Below are 13,116 nucleotides of genomic sequence, written 5' to 3'. Positions count from 1 at the left end.
TGATAAAGATCCGTCTTGATAGCGTCGGTTATGTTGAATTTTGCAAAATATTATTCTAGTACGTAAAAAATGAATGGAACGACTCCTCTAACGAAATGTTCACCTGTGCCCTGGTATCGTTTTTGAAGCGGGAAGCTCGAAAAAACGCAAATTGTGAAGTTAGAAGTGCATTCCAGACTTTGTCGATGCGCTCATCGTGATTTTTGACCAGTTTTCTATTAGAGTACCTGTATAGGGAGAGTACCGACAGATCTGAAACTCCGAAAGTCCATCAGGCCTTCACCGATGCCTCCGCGAATAAAGTTAGGGCCCAAAAGGGCAGCCAACCTATGGATTTCAATTATCCAGAGCGATTTACTGATACTCTTGTTACGAACCGTCCTTTATTAAGCACGTGTTTGACTCAGTTTTTGCATAAATTTACTCAATTTCGCGGAAGAACGCTCATTTCTGTACATTCTTGGCCATCTTGGTTAGAATTGGAATCTGCAGACTGGCAGTGAAATTTTGTGCGTTAGAAGTTGGTTAGAAGGGTGGCTGCACTTTTGGGCCCTAAGCCCTCCATGAACCGATCTGTCGGTACTCTCCCTATACAGGTACTCTATTTTCTATAAGACACAACTCTTATTCTTGCTCTAGCAAAAGTTTGCAACAGGCCCATTGAATCCGTATGTTCTCGGGCTGACGTGAATGATCTGTTGGTGCAGGTATCGTTCTCGAACGCCAACTCGTTGCAGTACCTCTCGCTGGCGGACAACCACTTCGAAACGCTGCCGACGCTGGGGTTGATGCCGAGCCTGGTCCAGCTGAACCTCTCCGAGACGAAGATCTACCCCCGGCTCACGCCTGACTTCCTGGCCACCATGTGCCGCCTCCAACTCCTCCACCTCCCCAACAACCTCCTCGCCTCCCAGGAGGAGAGCTGCGACTGCTTCCGCCTCGCCGCCTGGATCCAGGAGAGGCACATCAAGGTCGACCATCTCAACTGCAAGCCGCTCGGTAAGCATTTCTGTCTCCTTTCTCACACTGGAAAAAAAGCACATTGGATCTAGAGTCCAGACTCTTGAAAACATCGACAAGAAAAAATACTCTTGATTCAATCAGAATCTAGCTTAAATCAAGAACCAAACCTCTTAATTTGAGCGGATTTCCTTTTGATGCAAGCAAAAATCCGATTGAATCAAGAGTATTTTTTCTTGTCGATGTTTTCAAGAGTCTCGACTCTACATCCAATGTGTTTTTTTTTTTTTCCAGTGCAGGGTCAGGGTGGCAAAATTTAATGAGAAATAAAATCTTGAAATTTCACGTGGAATATTTCATGAAATTTCAGAAATTTATGAAAGTTATTGAAAAATACCGGCTCCTTTTCATGTTAGGCAAAATTTAAAAATTGGGAATTTCTTCTATTTTTGTGTGTTTACGTGCGTATTGCATACTCTAGCCCCTGAACAATATGAAATATTTTACAGTCTCGTGAAATTTCATGAAATATTTCACTAAAATTCCCAATCTTTCATTTCTTTCTTACGTTTCATGCCACCCTGCAAAAGTACGGATACTCCGAACCGGTCCAATTCCTCGTGTTTTTCGGTTTATTCCGTCGGTATTCCATCATCCTTCTTTCCCAATCCGAATATACTTAAAATTGCGCATGTGAGGTAAGGAAAAAGAAAGGATTTTTGAGAATCGGCAAAAGAGGAATTTTCGGGAAAGGAAGGAAAAAGCAAGAAAAAGGCACTGAAAAAGCAATGAATTTGAATGACAGGGTATCATTCGACACCCTGTTTCTGTTTAAAAATGGTTTATATCGAAACTTCAACCGGATTGCATTTTGCAAGAAGGAACCAGGTGCATTGCAATTTTGCTAAAATTGTGCAACTTCTTTTGTTTTGGAAGGAAAACCTGATTATCCATTAACAGTTTCTATTTTGCACGCTGAAAACTGTAAATTTAAAACAACAATTATCATGTAAATTTCATATGTTTTCATGGTTTCAGTAATTTTATCGCAAAGGATGAAGTTGTACAATCTTGGCACCATTGCAATTCTTCTGGTTCTTTTTTGCAAAATGCAATCCAACCGTAGTGAAACTGAATCGGGTATTTTGGACCTTTGTCTCGATATCGTCTAGCGAAAGCAAAGAATGGGCTTCTACCAAATAAACACTGTGCAACGAAAATATTGAAATTAAATTGCAATTTGATTTCAGTAAATTGTAATTTTTTTACCATTAAATTGCAATATTTCACATCATTTAGTCGATTCTTGCCGATTTTAAACAATCAACAAAATGAGCTCTATGTGTCAGAAAGATAGGCAATATGTATGCCATGGAATGAAAAATTGCAACTTATTTCAATTTAATTGTAATAAGTTTCAATAAGTGGGGCCCCTTCAAATAGGAGCTAGGCAACACCCAACACTCAGTGGAATTGCAACACAATATGTTTACAATGTAATTGCTATTTATTGCAAGCTGCGCTACTTGGGTAGACAGGGTATGAATTTAAACACAACACTCCGTGTGTTCTCTTCAATTATGGTCTACAGGGAAGACGAATCGCACTACAGGAAGTTTGAAAATCAACTCCTGAACAAGATGTGTTTTCTAGGAACATTGGTTAAATAGCACAAATACAAATGACGTCATTTGTTTAATTTAACTTCCAAGTGAACTGCGTTGAAAAAATTCGTTAATATCTAGTTCAAGAGTTGGGTTCAAAATTTCCCGTTATGTGAATGGTTTTCTATGTAAGATTTTGAAGAGGAAACATGTGATATTTCCTACCACTTCAGACCTTGTCTAGTGGCCTGAAGTCATGGCCTCCAGACCGGGATTCATCATAGAATGAAAAATTTCAGAGAAAATTAGGGGAAAAACAGAGAATCTGTGCCAGAAACCATAAAATTCTTCTTCTATACCGTTTTGAGGCTATTAGAGAATTTGCAGGTGTCTGAAATTTGATGAATTTCATGTTAAAGTGGAAATTACTGAGCGAACTGAATACGAGGATACCCTTGGTTCATGAATTGAACAATTATTGGAGAATATGTGACAAAATTATCTAATTTGCTGAAATGAATGTGTTTAATTGGGAAATGCCGCCAGATGATGCGTCATTAGGCGGTGCATTTTCTCACTTTTAAATATATTTTTTTACCATATCCATATCAGAAACTAATTATGAAAAATACTGTAAAATCAGCTTTTTAAGCACTTTCAGATGAAGCGATTAAAAATTTGCATGCAAATTCTCCATTTCTCCCTTTATCTTTGAATTTTCCCCAGTTTGATTTTCCTTCCTTTTTTCAGAGACGGAAAATCGACTCCAATGCAATACCACAGTGCCACCGCAAACAATGGAGCTCTACACAGCCTGCCTAGACGAATGGGACGACATGAACATGCCCTATCTAGCTCTCTTCTTGGGATCAGCTTGTCTCCTGACCATTATTCTAATTGCACTTCTGATCTGGCTGAGGCGACGTAAATCCAGGACTAGCAGAACTCCCGAAAAGGCTATTAAGGATCCCGAGATGAAAGAACCTTCTCTACTAACTTCCTAGCTAGCGGCTTGTTTAGACTCCTTTTTGTAAATTTGTTAGTTCCTTTTCCTCCTCGTTGAATACTTTTCTTTTTTTACAAACTCGTTTGTACTTAATTATTTATTTGTCAGTTTAACTTAATTAAGGAAATTTTCCTGTAACTCGGGAGTCTTTGATCATTTTCATCCGCCATCGAAGCTTTTTCCAATTCTTATTGACGTTTTGTTAAACCGTTGTGATGCAAACATTTTGAAAACCCGAGGAGCAGTCAAGATTATGATTAGGTTTTTTCCCCTTAAGCCCAATTCACATAATCCAACTTTTCGTTCAACTTTTGAATGCAACTTGTCGTGATGAAAAGTTAGATAGTGTCATACTGACGAGAAAAAACGACAATTTGATGAAAAATTGAACGGATTTTGAACAAACGGATTTTGAATTGAACGGACACTTGAAAAAATTTGATTGAAAATTGGCGGCGCCAATTGGATAGAAAGTTGAACGGAGAGTAATTTGAATCAAATTTTTTTGCGTTCAACTTTCCATCCAACTTTTCGTTCAATTATGTCGGATGAAAAGTTTGATAGTGTGAATTGGATTGCATTTTGCAAAAAGGAACCACTAGTTGCACAGAAAGCATTGCAATGTTGCTAAGATTGTGCAACTTCTTTTGTCTTGGAGGAAAACCCGATTATCCATTAATTGTTTCTATTTTACTCGCTAAAAACTATGAATTTAAGACAAAAATTACCATCTAAATTTCATAGTTTTTCACGATTTCCGCAATTTTATTGCAAAGGATGAAGTTGCACATAATCTTAGAATCATTGCAATGCTAGTGGTTCCTTTTTGCCAAATGCAATCCAATTGGGGTTTACATTGTCAGGTCACAAAAAGGAAAAAAAGAAACTTGAGTGGTGTATCCAGTTGATTCCAGTATCTTTATGTTTTATTTTTTGGCCAGATCGTTTATGTTTTATTTATTTCTTTATTTTTAACCCTCCAATTCTGATTACAGGTTATTGTCTCTCATTTTTCTTCCTTTTTCTTTTCATGATTAAAATAAAACCTATCCACTTTACCTGCGGTATATTTCAAGAGGCCTTTTTCCGGAAGTACACGTTGTAAGATATTATAGGAATTTACAATCAATACCATTTTAAGGAACAAAATCGATCCTATCGTTTTTTATTTTGTTTTTTCCTTGGAGAAAATTGTGTAGAATGTATCAATTAATGTGATATTCTTTACTTTTTAGTGAGCAGACTCTTAATTGTGGGTTAAGATAAAGAATCATTGACTAATTCTGCTACAATTTTAACAATATTGTGCCATTCGGAGCAAATAAGAATTAGATTTTTCTTCTCAAGGTACCAGATCGAGATTTTATTAGAAATTTTCATCGTTAGAGATCCCATTGTCGATTAATTTTATTTTTACATTTGTAAAATCAAGTGAATGAAAATTTTGTTCGATAAAATTTGTATAGAATAGCTCTTTCATAGTTAAAATCTAAAGACACCTATCTCAATTTGCGATGATGCCTTTCTCACCTCATATCTCATCACTTTAATAGAAAACAATCAAATCCATTCCTGTAGAGTATTTATAAATTGTTCTTTTCTGTGTAAAAATCCCAAGCTTCAGGGTCCATTCGCTCTCTTCTGAGAAAATAAAATAAGAACAGAAATTTCGAAAATTCAGATAAGATTCGCATTTTCAGAGTTTAGCGACTCTACTCTGTAAAATAAACCAAAATTTTTCGTTCTATTTATTCCACTCGTCAAGAAGATTTTCGTCAACCTCTAACAATCGGTGCATTCCATTTAGGTTTAATACTATAAGTAAGTCTATTTTTTTGGAAGAATATAATTTTTCATACTGTATTTAACATCTACTTCCTTTTAGTGTAAACTTGAATTCCTATAAATTGAATCGTGTGGAAAAATGCCGCCAGAAAATTCTCTAAGCACTCTTTTGAAACCACTGATTCTCAGACACAAATTCTGTAAGTTCTCAATATTTTGGCTTTGGCATTTGTCGTATTTTGACAATATTACGTGTCCTTAAGATTTGGAAGCATCTAAAATCAAATCGAGAATTAAACAAAACGTAGATCTGTTTTCTTTTGTATTTTAAGGTTTACATACTTAAGCAATATTATCTTGAAGTCTAAACGATAATTTTTTTTATCTAATATTTTACCCTATTTGTACATGCATGCCTGATAGAAATAACGTGTTGTCTTGATTAAATCTTGTTTCTTGAAAATTTTAAATTTTCTATGTGTAAATATGCATACATATTTCTAAAATTTTATGGAGCAGCTTTTAATAATTGCACTCTTTAGTCTTTGCTAGCTGTAAGAATAATAGACTGAAATAAAGCACCCTTAATACAGTGGATCCCCTTCATCTACGTGGTGAACTGTGGCGATTTATGAAAGTTGGGAACTTTGTTCTTCCTCCATTTAAATGCATGTAAAACAATCGATATTTTAAATTTAAATTGAGGCAATACAGTGTTACCTGCTTGCAAACTCGCCACTGGTGGTATAGGGTCCGTGAAAACCTTACTGATAACAATGTTTTGGACAATAAACTGGAGACTGTGAGAACATCTTCTCTACATAATTTTTAGGCCATTTTGAACTCGCCGCCATAATTCAACTGAAAGTTTAATTTTAGAAGCAATACAAACACATCAGGAACAAGGTAATTTAAATCTCAACAAAGTTCACAAGGCTTTAAAATTTGTTTTGTTTTTCTCATGTTTCGCTTCCACGACAACCATGTTTTTGGACTCACGACGTTATACCATTTGCGTTGTCGATTTTACACGATTTTTTTTACCCCTTCACTCGCGGATAAGCGAAACAAAGGGTCGCGGATAACGAAGAGGTTCCTCTGAGCGACTGTCGCAATCCGTGGATGATGGGGATCCATTCATATGTATCTTAATCTACAGGTTCCCTTCTACCCTCTGAGCTTGGATTATTAATCACCCACATCTCCTGTTTTTCAGATGCACGTGGAATAATCTGAGCAGTACGCAACGCATGTCTGAAAAGTTGAGGATTTATCATCAGGTATTAATTGCATTACATTTTGCAATAAGGAACCTCAATATCTGGTCCATTTTAGAAACATCATGCCATCGGTTTCCCTGTGCAGCTATGTAATTGTATGGGAAAGTCAGAGATAGTGCGGTTCCTTATCGGAAAATGTAATCCAATTGGGCCTCCTTTTGCAATTAGGAACTACAATTTTTTATTAATTTTAAGAACGATTAGAAGAACAAATTATATATCATTAGTTTCTCTATAGACAAACGTATTTCTACGTATGAGCCTGAAATTGTATTTCCTATTTGCAAATTGTTCTAAGCTTTTCGAACTTCGTCTCAATCCTTTCCACTCAGACATTTTATCTGTAGTTTAGAGCGAAAGGGTTCTAATCGGACTGCATTTCGCAATTCGGAGCCACCATTTTTGAATTATCTGAGGAAGCACGTATTTGTAAAAGGAAACATACGACATGTACGTCATTTTAAAAATGAGTTCCTAGTTGCAAAATTTAGGCAAATCAACAGTTGTGATAAAATAAGGCCCATCGCATATGCTCCGGAGGGTTCTCTGACTATAAATAATTTCGGTAGTTATCTCCTCTATCGCCGAATTGGAAATGCGAAACTTCAAACCTCAAAAATTGCGAATCACATCATGCAGAGTCATTTTGAACCGGGGAAAAAGATGTTTACGAATTTTGTGCGCTAAGCAACTAGTATGTTCTTCCTGAGAATTTCTTTTAATAATATGTAATCGTTAATTCTATGGATTTAATTTGCAGCTACTGAGAAACTCCCGAAACTCAAAGTAGTTTTTTCTTGTTTGTGCAATAAATCGAACAAACTTCCTTATAAGGCCCTTAAAGGTGCCAATTGCTTAGATCTAAAACGTGTGCCTCAATTTAATTATTTTTTATTGTTGCGAAAATAATTTATTTTTTATCTTATTGATGTAAATATAACCTTATACATTTGTTTTTTCCACAAAAAAATTCTAGTTGTTACTTACTTTTATAATTTATGAAAATGAGTCTAAGCAGCTTCTACATTCCTTCATTCAAACTAGTTTTCGTGGTAATTTTGTACCTAATTGGTTAATTTTAGAAGTAGATAAGTATAGGTTATCGGATTTTTTTTTTTTACTTTCTTGATGTGCTAGTCAGCAGCAGAAGTACCTAATTTTTTATTTTTCCCGCTTATCCTATCACAGTTTTTAATAGCTTTAATCTATCTCTTATAAATTAGCAATAACCAGTATCTACTGAAAAAATAATTTTGTATTGAGGGTGGAGCGTTTCACAATATTATCAAAGAATTTCAATCTCATTATGCCAAAACACAATCCATGAATCTATCTTCTCATTTCATAAATCATTATTTCTTAATTGCATTAATATTAAAAGATTATCAGAGCCCGTCTTTCCCATAAACTTGAAAAGTTTGATTTTTGATGCAATCCCTACTCCACCCCTGTAAATTATTCTTCAGGAGAGTTAGTTCTCAATATCTTTCTTTCTATGCTTTTCCTTAACATAACGGGTGCCTATTTCAATTGGACGTATTTATGTCGAAAGAAATTATGTACGTAGGGTTTACGTAAAACATAGTTCCTTTTAACATAAAGATGTCCAATGTCAAGTACTCTGAATACTAATTTATCGTTCGCGATCTAACACACCATCCATCTTTTTTCAATCACATCTCATTATTTTAATCCCAAACTTAGAACATTCCAATTAAAGAACGAAAAGGGACCTAAAATTTGCTCTGGGATTTACACCATTGCCAGAGTTTTAAAAGAAGTCCTACAACAAACTCCTGCCTCTTTCTATTTTTTTTTTTTTTTTTAATTTAGTGCGTAAAAAGGATTCAGCTATTGTTCAAAACTTTTAAGATTGCATCTCTAGGTATATGCTCATCAATCATTCAAGCAATATTTTTTGTTTTAATGTAGAATGTAACTTATCACATTTTTTATTATATTCATCTAATTTTCCTGCAAATAAAGTTATGATGTTCATTTGTTTACGTAAGTGTAAATTTACTCTCCCTGTTCATTTCTTTTAAAATTATCCTCAGACGAAAAAGAGTTGGCAGCAGTTTCTAATTGTTGGAAGGGTTCGGTTTTGAGCCGGAAAGTCCATTCATACATTGCCACTTATTACTCAGCCTTGTGAGAGAATATGTATTTTTGCCACCATACAAATGACTATTTTTAAGCAAACATATTTTCATCTAATTAATATGTTGAATTGGTGGTGGATATACAGACTAAAATTTCTTGCCTGATACCTACTACATGATTGAAAAACATACTATTTTTTGAAAATTTGCTGATATTTTTCAGATCCTCTTCCCTAACTCCTAACTGACACCATACAAATGACTCTATTTTTAAGCAAACATATTTTCATCTAATTAATATGTTGAATTGGTGGTGGATATACAGACTAAAATTTCTTGCCTGATACCTACTACATGATTGAAAAACATACTATTTTTTGAAAATTTGCTGATATTTTTCAGATCCTCTTCCCTAACTCCTAACTTTTACAGGAGGAACAGATAGCATATACCGGAGGAAATGAAAGAGAGTGTTACCTAAAAATTAATTCAATTCTGACACTACAATTGAATTTTTTTTTTTCTTCTTTTTTTTCTTACACACAAGCACCGAGAAAAAGATTTCAAAAATCATAATTTTCCCAATTCATGCGTGTTTTGAGTGTATAGTAACAGTCCTTCCCCTTTCCGGTGTATAACAAGCAATAACTTATTTTTTAAATTGTTACAATTGGTCAAAGCATCTTTGAGCAACACAACTGTGACTTCAGTTCTCCTATTTTTCAGAAAAAAAAATCCAAGTACATATACCTAATAGAACAGCCACAATTTTTATCAATTTTTGCACAGTATGTGCTCCAAAAAAATGAAGTAGCGGTTGAAATTTGTAAAATTTCTGTTCGTCAGCCATGTCACCATCTCGTCAAACATATAGACGATGAAACCACCAGACCACGTAACTTGTTCGCGGTGTTTAAAAACCTCCGCTCAGTTTTATGTTTTTGAAGGAGAATGAATCAATATCATTCCTTGATGTTTACATAGTTTTCTGCCAGAAGAAAATCCATTGAAGTTTCCAAGAATCGCCGTTTAATAGTTTTTCATTTAAAAAATGAAGTATGACAGGAAATCTGCACCGTCGCAAATCAAAAAACGTGGTTTGGTAATTTCACCTTCGAAATGTGGATCACAACAACTGTTCAATCCGTTGAAAATATTCTGCCTGCTTTTAGAAGAGGTAAGAGAGGGAGAGAGAGAAAAAAAAACAATCAAAGAGCGAATGTCTGCTTGGTAAAAGGGGGAAAAAAAATCCTCGACTGAAAAGGTCCATTTAGAGTGCTGATGTTCAAAAACTGCTGGTATGCTGGTTTCTTTCGCGATGAAAATGCTAGACAGGTTTAAAGTGAGTACATTACATTGTAGCGGCTTTGGTGCGCACAGGGTGAGCAAGAAGTAACTGAAAGTGCCCGTAACTCTCAGTGGCGAAGCGTGAATGATCGATTACCGATGTTCCCTCATTTGAAGCTGAAGTAAAGATTTAAAGAATCAATTATTAAGGTGCTCGTTGCAAACACCCTATTTGACGATCCTTTTTCATACGTTTAAATGGCAGATCAATCGATATATCGCAAATCACGCTGCGCCAAACTTCAAATAAAATTTTCCGGTCTCAAGCATCATACTCCTTGCATAGAGGAGTAGCGTTTCTTGTCGGCGGCCCCTTTTTAGGTTTCCCAGCGAGAGCCCAGTGGCGTGGCGTGCTTTACGATATATCGATTGATTCGCCGCTCAAACCTATGAAAAAAGATCGATTATCAGGGTGTTCGCAGCGAACACCTTAGTAATCGATTCTTTACCACAGCTTCAAATGGCTCAAAAGCGGCTCAAAATTCTTGAGGAGAGATCTGCTGATCTGATTTTTCACATACCATATACCGAGTGCATTAACTGGATGAAATGAAAATGGAAAAAACTGGGATAGGTATTTTATTTTTTGCGATCGCGTAAATTTTTTTCCCGCAATCGTCAGGAAAGAACATAATGTTTTATGCCATTAAAAATGTTTTTCTAAGATGTTACTAATTATTTCAATATCGTAAAGTATTCTCAAAACATTTTGCAAAATGGTATGATGTTTGATCAACATACTGAAACATTGCTATACATTTTTGCTGTCACGGTTTTAACTGCAAACCTTAAGTATTGCCGTAATATATAGTCAATACTATTTCGATATTTTTCTAACACACATTGTATCAATATTTAAAAAAGGAATACTGCCAATGAGATTTCAACTGTAAACCTGAATAAAATGATATCCCATTGGTATCTAAATATTTTTTAAAAGTTTTCGAGGCGGCTTGTATGATGTTCTTTAATTGCTCATTATGTTTTATTTTATAACTTGACGTACAATTTTTCGCAATTTGTTCATGTCACACAACCTGATGATAGGCATGTGCTCGCATTAACTCTAGTCGTCTAAATTTCTACAAACAAAAAAATTTAAATTTTGGACTTAAACCAGTATCGCACTGGTTTGAACCTAAGTATCATACCGTCTACGGAAATATCAAATACTTATTTTCAAAGTTACGGTGTAATATCTTTTTCAGGACTGAGTTACTTTCTGCCCATCCTGTATATATCGCCGACCTAGAAAACTTAGTAGCGTCGCAGTAAATTTGCGTGATTTTGCTATTTTTTTTTTTTTTTTTTTTTTTTTTTTTTTTTTTTTTTTTTTTTTTTTTTTTTTTTTTTTTTTTTTTTTAAGATTCAGCGCGAAAATGGTGACACAATGTCGTGCTTGTACGTTTTTTTCATTGTGAATGTCTCTCCCATAGACGTCACGCAGTGTCAATCATGTCCGACCGAAGAGCTTACAAGGACAAATTTGCATGCCCCTTTTTATTTATTCTCTTCAGTCCATTGTTTCCCCGACGAGGGAACATATAAAGCCTGAATCACACGCTGAATGTGGAAACCGAATGTGACTTGAATGTGGAAGTCATCGACCCGATGCCTGAATTTGCGCGTGTCACGCAAAAGTCAGCGAAGAGGCTCAGCGACCATCGGATAAAATCAGATTTGTCTGAACCATACAACACAGTTAAAAAACCACTTTAAAAAAATGTTGTTCGACAAATAGAGTGATTCTAGCATCAGTCCTCTCGGAGCTCGTGGATTTGACTCGAACACTTCAATTTTTCTACAAGAACGTACCGATACAATTTGTGTCCAAAATTTTGCTGATTTTCATAACAGAACTGAATATAATATAACTAGATAGACATGGCGGGAAAATGGTGGAGACAGTCCTCTCAGCGGGCTGATCATTGATATTGATAGACAAAGTGATAGATAAGGAAGACAACGGGAATAGAGAGCGATTCTGTTGGTTGAGACAGGTTCTTGTTATAGACTAAAGGAAAAAATGATGGACTCCTAAAGGATCCTCAGTGCGTTGTCCTTAGTTAGTCTATTACCCACTTTAAAAAAATGCTTCTTGAAATATTATTTTAGCTTGAAGCGTCGTTTCTTGTCGACAAAGTTTGGTTTTTTGAAGTTGAAGAAACGTTGTTTTGCCGACTTCTTCCTCATGAGGGACTCGCGGAGCTTTTCCGACTGGAAAATCGCACTCAGTGTGTTATTTTCAAGCGAGCTTGCTTGGTTTCGGCCCGATCGGCGAACTTTCAATTTTGACCCTAAGAATTTAGTCCATGTAGCCCCTGTCGATTTATCTCGATTTTGGTCGTGGAGAAAAATTTCGAGATTACAGTAGGACCCTATGTACTTGAAGGCGCTGGATAGAATGAGCCTAGTCCCGTGGCTCGGTTAGGCTTCCTGAGCCGAGAAACTGTCAAAAAGCGGTCGAAAACGAGTGTTTCTGACCAGTATTTCACTGTTTTACAGAGATGTTTTCAGTGGATAGCGCGAAGTGAGGGACTCGCGGCGCTGTTCTGACTAAAAAATCGCACCCAGAGGGTCACTACCAAACGAGTTTCCTTGGTTTCGGCCCGATCGGCGAACTTTCGATTTTGATCCTACGAATTTAGTCCATGTACTCCCTGACGATTTTTCTCGAGTTTGGTCGTGGAGAAGAATTTCGAGTTTACAGTCGGATTCTATGTAGTTAAATCAGCAGGGCGCGGATTTAAAGGTATAAAAAAAACTAAGTAACGAAGCTCGTTCATCTCCAGGTTTTACAGTTAGAAAATACCCAGAATTTCGAAAATCCATCAACCTAAAAGATTCAAGCATTCGTAACTTTTTTGAAAGCTTTCAAAGATTCAAAACGAGCCCGCCAGTCTTTTTCCGGGAAGCAACTCAAGCACTCGATACAATCGTGTAGGGGCTCGAAAGGATCGCAAAGGCGATATGTTACGCATATATATACGCGCCAAAAAACCCGCCAGCAGCTTTATTGTTCAAATTTTGTG

The 13,116-nt window shown here is 36.0% G+C and overlaps 1 protein-coding gene across 2 annotated transcripts in view; it reads left to right on the top strand.

The window, feature by feature from the left end:
* The window catches only part of LOC140225684 (uncharacterized), a 157,357-nt gene extending 148,716 nt beyond the window's left edge, over nucleotides 1-8,641 (top strand). For both annotated transcript variants that reach the window (XM_072305330.1, XM_072305329.1), the window contains exons 4-5: nucleotides 708-999; nucleotides 3,315-8,641. In XM_072305330.1, the coding sequence (XP_072161431.1) occupies nucleotides 708-999; nucleotides 3,315-3,568 (546 nt within the window). In that variant the 3' untranslated portion in view covers nucleotides 3,569-8,641. The remainder of the gene's footprint in view (nucleotides 1-707; nucleotides 1,000-3,314) is intronic.
* The last annotated feature ends 4,475 nt before the right edge of the window (nucleotides 8,642-13,116 follow it).

This window comes from Bemisia tabaci, chromosome 10, assembly GCF_918797505.1.
Source record: "Bemisia tabaci chromosome 10, PGI_BMITA_v3".
In the NCBI taxonomy this organism is placed as follows: domain Eukaryota; kingdom Metazoa; phylum Arthropoda; class Insecta; order Hemiptera; family Aleyrodidae; genus Bemisia; species Bemisia tabaci.
This window is presented reverse-complemented; position numbering and strand designations above follow the sequence as displayed.